This window comes from Arachis hypogaea, chromosome 1, assembly GCF_003086295.3.
Source record: "Arachis hypogaea cultivar Tifrunner chromosome 1, arahy.Tifrunner.gnm2.J5K5, whole genome shotgun sequence".
Classification (NCBI taxonomy): Eukaryota; Viridiplantae; Streptophyta; class Magnoliopsida; order Fabales; family Fabaceae; genus Arachis; species Arachis hypogaea.
Window position 1 is genome coordinate 4,560,324 of NC_092036.1, and position 11,800 is coordinate 4,572,123.

Here is an 11,800-nt window from a genome sequence, read left to right on the forward strand (position 1 = left end):
ATTTGAATAATTGATATTTTAATTATTTAAAAATAGAGTTTAGATCATAATATTATTATCGAGTTTGATACTTAATTATATGAATAAATATCAATACTCTTTGGTGAGCTTAGCTTTACTAATATTTTACCAAATATCTTTTATCCTTAAATTACTAATATCATTTATATTAATAACTCATATACTTTCAGTTTTATAAATATTATTGCTATAATTGTATTATTATTATTACTATTGCGTTTATTATTATTATTACATAATTATCATTACTATTGTTAGTATTATTAGTATTACTAATCATAAAGCATGGAAGTAAAAGGCGGCTTCAATTATGGATTACGTTGGATATATATATTATTACATTAATCATATTATTATTATTATTATTATTATTATTATTATTATTATTATGCATGTACGCAAGGCGGCAGCCATTTAGCTAATGAAAAGCCTTTTTATACGTATACATATATGTAATAAATAGTTATGAGAATTGTTAGCTTTATTATATCATTAGCTAGCTTTATATATAATAGTATCATATGAAAGAATAAGTAATATTTACTTTATTACCATTATTATATTTACGCCGCCATACATATATATATACATACAGAAAACGAAAGAATGAGAGACGAGAGAGAAGAGTGACCGAGAGAGAAGCGTAAGAACGTAAATCTCCTCTAACCTTTCGGCTTCGATTTCTTACAATCCGTAACTCCAATCAAAAATCTAATCCGATAAAAGTATTCGTATCTTCTTCCTCTACACGTTGGCACCACATTTGATCGGTGGAAATTGACGGTGACGTAGCTCCTCTTTTCTTTGGATTTGGCCAACGAGAGTTTTAGGAGGCAAAGACGATTCTGGACGTTTTCTTCTTCGATAGCTCGGTCAGAAAGCTTCTCCAGAGCTTTGAATATTTTGATTCCGTACGAAGGTATGGTTTTGGTTTCTCGTAGATAATGTTTAATGTCACGTGAAAACTCAGGCTAGAAGACCTTAAGATAGGAATGAAATGAATGAATAATTGATGGATTGTGTATATGGTATAAAATGTGAGGTTTAGCTGTTGTCAATAATTTGTTGTTGAAGTTGGTCGGTTTGGAAAAAGATTTAATATTGGTATTTGTTTGATTATGAAATAATTTCTTACTGGAAATGATTTGAGTGACTGAGAGGTGTTTGGTTTGATAGTTGGGACCCTTGAAGGGTGGCAGAAATTTGAGTCTTAGAGGAGATATTGCCAAAATTTCTTTAAGAATTGGAGTTTGATTTGAGGTAACATTTTAAAAGAGAAAGAGATTATTATGTGGCTTGTATATTTGAGACTATTTGTTGACCCTCTGTCGTAAGATGTGACCGGGCACTTTAACTCCCCGGATTCCCCCATGGGCATGCATATAAATATGAATATTGAATATTATTGAGCTTGGAGTTTAACTCCATGGAATACTATACTATTGAGCTTGGAGTGTGACTCCATGGAATATTATATTTGAGCTTGGAGTTTGACTCCATGGAATATTATTGAGCTTGGGGATGCGCGCACAGAGGGACTGTCCAATGGTTAACTACCAGGACTTGTCGGGTTGGCTGTATAACCGACAGATGAGACTCATCAGCCATAGGACAGGCATACATCATATGCATTTGTTTGTTTGCTTGAGTGTGCATTGTTTTGGTTTGCTTAACTGTTTAATTCTGCTTATCCGCTACTTGTTCTACTTGCTGTAAATGCTTCTCTACCTGTGCTTTTCTTGCTTGAACTATATGTGTATGTTTTCTGAGAAATCCTTCTTGGCGAAGGTGTGAGGAGAGAGGATTGTTCCACCAATGATTCGGAGGATTAGAGGAGACAGAACGTGAATTATTAGGTTAAAGTTAGATTCAGAATTAGAATACCTTAGACAACTTACCTAATTTCTGGTTTAGTTGAATTCTTAAGCTGAAATCTGAGTGTCGAAGTTCTAGGAATGCCTCTGGCTTTCCCGAGACCTTTTATATTAACTATGCGGGCACCTTTACTATACTGAGAACCTCATCCCATACTATGTTGTTGTTTTTCAGATGCAGGTTGAGAGACACCTCGTTGAGCGTTTGGGTATCCTCCTTACGAGCGAAGAACTGTCTTTTGGACTGTCATATTTTGTTTTAGGCTATGTATATATGTTTATAGAATCTCCGCATGTATATTTTGTGTTTTGTCCCTCCTAGAGGTCGACTTGGAGATACAGGGGTTTATTTTGTGGTTTGAGTTTTATTTTGGGTTGTATATATACATAATTATATACTCTGGTCGGCCTTAGCTTCGCAGGTCGAGTCTGGAGCTTGCTATCTGAGTTTTGGAACTCTGATATGTATATATATGTGTTCAGTTATCTTTCGATTTTACCTGTCCGTTTTACGAATATCCATGCGAGTGTGTCACGATTTTCTGTTTATTAATTTGTTTAGCTTGTTCTTCAAGGCTCCTAGATATGATTTCACCCAACTATATCTATGTAGATATCATTTTCTTTTAGAGGTCGTAATACCTTGCCACCTCTACTTTACGACTTAAGCGTAAGGCCCTGTGTGGTAGGATGTTACATTATGGTATCAGAGCAGTTCGTTCCTGTAGAGCCTGAGGGATGGACTGATTATGCTTCTGGGCATACTCTGGGTGTGTGTATGTGCTATTAGGATATCTGATTGATATATGTAGCATAAATATTCGTGAGCATGTATTTGGAACTTGAAGCATTAAACTTGCGATATTGAGACTGATCAACTTAATATCACTTGTTTGGTGTGAACAGGGACCAGATGTCGTCTCGTGGATCCGAACGAGGTATACGGAGAGAAAATCCCGAGGTTGAACCAGTGCAAGGACGTCGAGGTGGAAACCTTAGTGCTAGTACGAGTAACATAAGTCGATACTATAAGTCAATAACCCTTACTGATTTCCTTAAGAATGGTCCACCTCGGTTTAATGGAAACGCCAATGCCCTGGAGGCTGATCAGTGGTTTCGAGAAGTAGAGAGGTTCTTGTACACTCAGCACATTCCTGAAGTACAGTCAATGGAGATAGTGACTCATATGTTGGAGGGAGATGCTCAGAATTGGTGGCAAGAGTTGTGTTTTACCTTGCAGGTGGAGTTAACGGATGTCCCTTGGCATAGATTCAAGTACCGCTGCCGTGAAATCCAAACCTATATCAGCCCAGCACTTCTTTATGAAGTTCATGTTGTAACCATCACACCCTGGATCCTTTGACGATTCACAATCCCACACTGCCTCTTTAACCTCCTCAGGTGACGGTAGCATCTCTAGAGCACTAGAATCCTCATCGCTAATCCTTTCCACCAGACCATCTCTGAACCCCATCTCAGGAGACCTCTCTTGATGATATAAGTCTTTATAAAACTCCCTTATGGCAATCTTAATCCTAGCTTGATTCCTTATCAATCTACCATTAATGATTAAAGTATCAATCCTATTATTTCTCCGTCTGGCAGAAGCTAGGTTGTGGAAGTACCTCGTATTTTTATCCATGTCCTTCGCATGCGTCGACCTAGACATCTGCTTCCAATGTAATTCTTTCCTCACATACCATTTCTCGCAACAAGCCACTAGCGCCTTCCGTCTTGCCTCCACTGTCCCATCATAGCTCCCATTACTAACTATGTCATCAATCTTCTGGATCTCTTCCTCAAACTTCAGAATTTTCTTGTCCATATCACCAAAGTTGTCTCTATGCCATCTTCCCAAAGGAACCGTCAACGCCCTCAGTTTATCAGTGAATGGTATCTCACCCAACCCTCTCCATTCCTCTTTGACCATCCTTAAAAATCATTCGTGAGTGAACCATGAATCCAGACTTCGGAACTGCCTCGGTCTGTTTCGCAGGGTAATACTAGGGAGAAAAAAAATAGTCAGAACTTGTCTTATTTAGTATTAATTAATTGTCGCAACAATTAATAAATACTAAATAAGGCTATAAAATATGATATAAGTCATTGTGAATCTTCTGTGTTTTGTGAGTTTGGATCATCTTATATGAATATTTGATGTAATGATTTTTCTACTACTGTATGAATTGAGAGATCAGTAAATCATAAAGAGTAAAATATTTAAAATTTTTATTTTTTATATTGATCACATCAATAATTATTCATGCACAATTCAGTGTATTAAAATTAAACTTGCGAAACCAAATACAATTGTGCAAGAGAAACTTAATTATAAGCAAATTGTGGTATTAAAAGTATCTCCTAATTATTTAGTCAAATCATAGTACTTAGATGTCTAAATATTGTCCTCAAAAGATAAAGTAAGTATTTTAAAAGTACAATTATTTTTTATTGTATCTAATATTAAGTAGTATATCATGAAAAGGAGAGTACACATAAATCAAGCACTTCAATCAATCTCAAGTTTTTTTATCATCTTCTTTTGTTGGTGTTACATTTTCCTTTTTCTTGTTTTTCTTTCTTTTTTTTTCCTTCTATATTATTGGTTTTGTTTTCTTCCTTCTTTTTCTTTATTATTCTTACTTCCTTTTTTCTTTCTATTTTCTATTTTCAGAAAAAATAAGAAGAGGGTTCATCGATAATGTTAAATAGCTATATTCACGGTCGTGAACGACATTAATATTGATAAAAAATTATCGAAGAGGAAATAGTTATATTTATCAACGTCTTGACCAACAATAAAAGACCAACGCTTTCGTTATCATTAAAATTATTGATAATAGCAAATTTTTTACAGAAAACTAGAACCGAAAGCACATGATAAAAAATTGGATAAAATACTATTTGAAATGCTTAATTAATTGAATTTAATTACAAATATTATTGTTGGTTACCTAATATTATGGAAGTCTTATATTGTATACTTAGGATCACATTCTTATAGTCTAAACTAGAGTGTATATAGACTAAATAAAATTGGATTTGTCCTAATTTAGATTTAGTTCTAAATATATATCGGATTTATTTTTTAAATTCTAACACGACCCTAAATCTAATAAAATCTATACATATTTGAGTCGCAATTATACCAAATAAAAATTGGATAAAAATTGAATAAAAATAAGATTTTTAATAATAATTTCATCCATCTTTTATCTCTTTTTTAGTTTCATCATTATTTTTATTAAAAATAAATAGATTAATTTATAATTAATATTATACAATATTAGCTTAAAAAACATAAGTTCAAGACAAAATGTATTATCTTCTTAAATGTTAGTATGAGAGTGTTAGAGTATAATTAGGATTAATTAGATCAATTAGCATTATTTAGCATATCTGAGTATTTATTATAGGATATTATCCTTTATTATTTCGATTCTTTTAGCACCTATAAATACCCTTTTTATATTGTATCATTCTAGATAACTTGAATACACTTAAACCTTTTTATATCAAAGCATTGGCAATATAGAAAGAAAAAATGACACAAAAAAAAAGTATAAAAAGTACAGTAATTTCACAAAAAAAATCAACATATCCTCCTCAAGGAGGATACCATGCCTCTGATACCATATTAGAAAGAATAAAAGAAAACAATAGAAAAAAGTTTGTGTGTATTAAAGTTATTTGAACGATACAATATAGAAGGGTATTTATAGGTATTAAGAGAATCGAAATAATAAAAACGTAATATCCTATGATAAATATTCAGATATGTTAAATAATGCTAATTGATCTAATTGATCCTAATTATACTCTAACAGGAAGAAGCTCCAAAACAGTTTCATGCTGAATACATGCCCAACAAACGCGTCAACCCCTTAAAGAATTTATGTTTTAATCCCCCCGTCTACTGTTATCTCTATCATATATCCATAGACGATGACTTGAAATTATTTTGAATCACACTCTCTAGAATTCGATGAATAAGACAAAATTATTGAAGTATTTACAAATCTGATAGAGCATACCCTATAATTAGAATCCTCTGCAAACCAAACAAGTATTAAAATAAATCGCACAAAATTTTAGCAAAACTTTAATTTCCCTTAACTCAGAGACATCCATCAAATAAATATAATAATTTTCACAAAGAAAATAACTGCAAGCATGTATTAGAACAAACACAGGTTCAATAACATATCAAATCCTAATCATTCTAGTGCACAACCCTTTATAACTCCACAATTTTTTAGCAAACAAGGGTTTCGAGAAGGCGCCTGCCTCTACGCAACCTTCTCCCACTTCCGTCCTAAAACTCTATCATATAAAAAGTAAGTCGAACATAAACTTTAAACAATTGATTATAGTAAAAGATAGAAAACCTACCTGAAACACGGATGCACAGAGTACGGAAGAAGTGAAATCCAATTATTCTTAGAGAAATAGCATCGTTCTAATGAAAAAGAAAATTTATTAAACTCACTAACGTAAAACTAATTAATTCAACAAACTACACAAAATCAAACAATGTTAATCTTGCCCTACTTAACCTACATTAATTTAATTATATTTCTATTTATGTTAAATTAACATAACAAAAATTTCTAATCACAAACTGCATTACTCTATTTTAATCAATAATTTAATAATAAAGTACATAACAAAACATATACTCACAACAAAATCTGAAAAAACTAAAAATCACAAATCAAACCTTATCTACAAACTCCATTACCATAATTTAGTCAACAATTTAGTAAAATACCTAAAGTCACAAAAAAATATAAAAAACAGTAAAAAAAACTATATCAAATCTTAATCATAAACTTCATTATACTAATTTAATCAATAATTTCATAAATTATTTAAAAAAATCCTAAACACACATAAAAATTTTAACAAAATTAAAAAATTTTGCCAAACTTATCTTTGATAGTGGTTGCAGAATGCTGGAGTAGTGGTGGTACCAGTAGTGACGACGACACTGACGGTAAGGGCCACCAAAAACAGCGGTGACGTTCCCAACCTCTCCAGCAATGACTGACAGCTTCAGCAGCTACAAAGTCTAATGGCAGTGGCACCAGAGGCTCCGGCAGGTGACGACGATGCCAGAAGCACCTCCTTAGACGGCAAAGCGCACGAGAGAGAGAGAGAGAGAGAGAGAGAGAGAGAGAGAGAGAGAGAGAGAGAGAGAGAGAGAGAGAGAGAGAGAGAGAGAGAGAGAGAGAGAGAGAGAGAGAGAGAGAGTTTTAAACCAGTTTATTGTCAAATTACTCTGACAGTAAATTGGTGAAACACGGCGTTTCATTAAACCGATTTAATGTCAGCTAAAACTGACGATAAATTCGGCGGTAACTGTGGCGCCAACAAAGTCATATTTCGCGCCCCTAATCAACGTCGGATTTAGAGTCAAAATGTAGAATCCAACAGTAAACATTTTTGAAAAATCTAAACTACTTTGTATCCAACGCAAAATTTGCCGCTAATTCCGCATATAACCGTCGACGTAAATCCGATGGTTCTCAGCGTCTTTCTTGTAATATAAGTTCCTATACCATATCATATTTTTTAACTAAGTTCTTACCGTAACAAAAATGTTGAAATTAACAGAATATTCTGTTAAACTATACATAATATTTAGTTAAATATTAGGCATATTCGTTTTATTTAACAGAATATTTTGTTAATTTAAGCGTTTTTGTCACAGAGACTTAATTACAAAATCTGATATGATATAGGAACTCAATAAAAAAAAGTATAGAAACCTAATTGAAAACTCAGTGAAATTATAGGGAACAATAGAATAATTAAACCAAATAATAATTCCCATGCAGATGATCTCGGCAAATATAATCTGAACAAATATATATGAGTTCATTCTTATGTAATGAAATCTTTTTGTCGTCAATAAAAGTAAAAGTTATTTTTATTAGGAGGTCTGCTATACATACAAGTCTTTTTGGCTTATAAGTCTTACAAGTTGGTATAAGCCCAACAAAAAATACGCATTACACTCCCACATTCAAGAGTAAATAAACACACGTTATTCAACCACTTTCTGTTTTCAAAGCGCGCTACTCACCATGCATTATAAACGACTCTTCTTCTTCCTCCATGAAAACGAGTTTCTTGCCAAATTTAAAGATAATTGAACTTCAGAAATACACTAAACGATTACAGAAATACACTCAAAGGATTACAAAAATACACCCAAACGGTTACAGGAATTCATTCAAATGATTATATAAATACACCCAAACGATTACAGAAATACACCCAAAGGATTACAAAAACTACATCCAAAGGATTTAAGAAATACACCCAAAATTCGTTGAAGTACACCTTTTGCATAATTCAAAACTCTTTCTCTTTCTCCTCCTCATCTTCTACTACTTCTTCTTCAAAAACGATTTCAGAGCTTGATGTCAAAAAATAATGGAAATCGAGAATAATGAAGAAAAAAAACAGAGAGAAAAGTACGTAAATGAAGAAGGAGAAAGAGAAGGCAAGAAACGAAAGAAGAAGAAGAAGAAAGAAGAAGAAGAAGAAGGTGAAGTAAAAACGTGCAGTAACGGTTGAAGAAGGAGAAAGAGAAGGCAATGCAAGAAACGAAAGAAAAGAAGAAGAATAGGAGGAAGAGGAAGAAGAACGTGCAACAAGAAGAAGAAGGTGCAGTGAAAACGTACAGTAATGATTGAAGAAGGAGAAAGAGAAGGCAAGAAACGAAAGAAAAGAAGAAGAAGAAGAAGAAGAAGAAGAGGAAGAGGAAGAGGAAGAAGAACGTACGCAAGAAGAAGAAAAAGGTGCACTTGTAAATACTTGTATAAAAAAACGCTTATATGTGAAAAATTTCTCTTTTATTAGTGTCGTGATAATTCGGGAACAGAATTGATAGCTCACTCTAAAATTAAAATTGAATCATATAAAATGACATGGTTTTATGTTTAATCTTACATGTGACTCTTTATTTTCTTGTAGGCTATATTTAATATTTAGCACCACCTAACGACTAGTGTATCATATAAAATAGGAGTAACTACTAAAATAGTATTCTAAAAGTTTAGATCGCTGATAAAAAAAAACTTTAAAAAATGCTAACGACAAATAAAAATATGACAAAAAAATAGATATTAAATATATATTCTAAAAAAAATACTTTAGCGAGGAGATTTATTTTGATGCAAATATTTGCAATCATTATTAGAAAATAAGATCTTTTCATCCTTAAAATTTAGTAATTTTATGTCAAACAATTTTTTTAAAATTTTGTAATTATGAACGACTATATTTTCTCAAAAATAAAAAATCTAGAGATCAAATTTTGTTCCGAATTTTTTTGTATATTTTCTAAATATTTATTCAAATATTATTATAAAAATGCAAATCAAACGAATAAATTGTTTACTAAATACGCAAGTATTTTGTCACTCACAAAAAATATAATATTTATTGATTAATTTTGTTACATTTTCAAATCTTTCAAGATCTATTTTGTCCACAACATTTTTAAATATTTTTTGTCAGTAATTAAATCTTTTGGATATCGAATTGATAGTTAACTATGGATTATTTTTCTAAAATTTTTCATATTCATAAGGCAATTAAGTTCAACCAAAATAATAAACCTTATAACAACACTTCGCAGCAATGAAATTTTGATTTATTTGTATTTGTATCTTGTAACTCTTTAGTGTAAGGAGAGAACACATACTAAGAGAGCTGGAAGCCTGGAATATCCTAATTCTAGAATCATATTGCATATAATAATACTTAAAAAATTAAATATGTATATAAACCCTGGCCTTTTGTAAACTTCTAATTGCAAGACAAAATAGATCACTAGGGGGCCATGGACAGGAAATGTGCAACTCTTACATTATTGATGGTTGGATTTTTTATTTATTTTTTCTATCGTCGCTAAATTTTATGATTTTATTTCAGAAAAATCTTCAAATTTGGCTCAGTCTTTTCAATGTGTCAAGAAGGGTTGGAAATATTATATATTTAATTCGAAAAAGAAGGAGAAATGTATTAATAAATGTCTTATTGCATTATGGATTATTTGGTAACGGTAAAAAAAATATGATTTTAAAGGAGACGACGTGTTAGAAGGTCTATTATTTTATATTTATTGCTGTTGCATAATAGAAATAAAAAATTTAGATCTTCTAAAAAAAGTTAATGAAATAATAAAATAAAAAATTAATTATTATTAATTTTATCATTTCTATAAAATATATATTTTATTATTTTAATTTAAGAATAATTAAATCTTTATTTTATTATTATTTTATTAACTTTTTCATTTTAAAAGATTTGGATTCGAAGTAAAAGAGCGGCAATTTTGGGGCCATAGGGTTGTATTAATTATACCTAGTTTCTTTTGCATGCTTTGTTTATTGCATAGATGGAGAACTTACTTGGTCTTCTCTAAAATAACTTGATAAGTGATAACTATGCCAAATGGGTATTTTGGGCTAGAGTTTTGGAGGAGTGGGTATGCAATGATTGGTATTTGAGTAAATAAAGGGTAATGCTAGGTGTAAATGAAATTGTTGACAGAATAATTATTGATTTGAAGATTTGTTATAGTTTGGAATTTGTGCATGGTTTTGTTGTTTAGATGTTGCACTCTATACAATGCATGTAGTTTAAACCGTTGGTTTGTTGAGACATTTCTTGACCACTAATCCACTATCCCTCCTTCACTTCGCTCTCTTGGGACTAGGTTGACAGGTTGTTGTCTGGCTCCAAAAAAAAGTATTAGGAATGCCATATTCATGTATAGCTAGTACCTTAGACATATAGTAATTAAGACAATTTACTTATATAAAATAAATGTGAGAAATCTTTATCTGATTACAACAATTAGAAATTGGTTACGTGCATATTTTGTTTTAATTTTTATATAATCCATGGAAGCTAACCACAGTTTTCCAAATATACATAAATCGTGTCTGACAGCAAAAGTTTACATGCAAGGAAAGCTGAACGTAAATCGTGAGAGGCAGCCACGGTTTATTCTTGGAGAATGGAACATGAAAATCGTGAGTGACAGCCACGATTTATGAAAAAGATGGTATGTATATAAAATCTTGGAATCAACCACGGTTTATGCATGAGCGGCTATGTGAAGTTGGGTGGCTGAGAGAGAATCCGGAAAGTTTTGTGGTTTATGGACTCAGCAAACTTATTTACGTTTTAATATGATTTGAACTGTATTAATATATTTTTATTTTTTAATCAATTTAATTTTATATAAATAATTAGAATTTTAAATTATAAAATTTGTATTAGTTTATAATTTAAAATTTAAATAGATATAATTTAAATTAATAATTTATAAAATTGTATGTATTCGTATTATTATACTCATATGATTTTTTTTACTATTCTACTCATATGATTAATTATATTTATTCGATTAAAAAAATAACAGTTGTTAATTTTTAACTAACAAATAAATACACTTATATTATTTTTAAATTAAAATTTTTTAAATAAATGTACTCTTATTATTTTAATTTTTTAATTTAAATAAACATATTCGTATTATTTTAAATAAAATTTAAAATTAATATAAGTAGGTTTATTTAAAATTTTAAATTTTAATATTTTAAATAAACATATTCTTATTAAAATTTTATAAATTTAAATAAACGTAATCATATTATTTTAAATAAGTATATTCTTTTAATTTAAAAATAATATGAATGTATTTAATTATCATCTAATTTCATCTTTTATTTCTATTTATCTTCAACATTTTAAATTATCATCTGATAATATCATTGAGTGGTATAATTTAATTTTTGAATTATATGTAATAACCTCAGTGACAATCGTTAAATATGTCTATTGATCTTTGACTGATTTTTTGAGATATTAGTACATATATG

At 30.6% G+C, this 11,800-nt stretch overlaps 1 protein-coding gene across 1 annotated transcript; it reads right to left on the reverse strand.

Moving 5' to 3' along the window:
* Positions 1–3,141: 3,141 nt before the first annotated feature.
* Positions 3,142–3,825, reverse strand: LOC112791154 (uncharacterized). The gene has a single exon (XM_025833907.1). The coding sequence runs from the start codon at positions 3,823–3,825 to the stop codon at positions 3,142–3,144; it is 684 nt and encodes a 227-aa protein (XP_025689692.1).
* Between the last annotated feature and the right edge of the window lie 7,975 nt (positions 3,826–11,800).

Excerpts from the sequence above, each read along its gene's own strand:
- LOC112791154 (XM_025833907.1), bottom strand. The coding sequence starts at position 3,825 with ATGGTCAAAGAGGAATGGAGAGGGTTGGGTGAGATACCATTCACTGAT.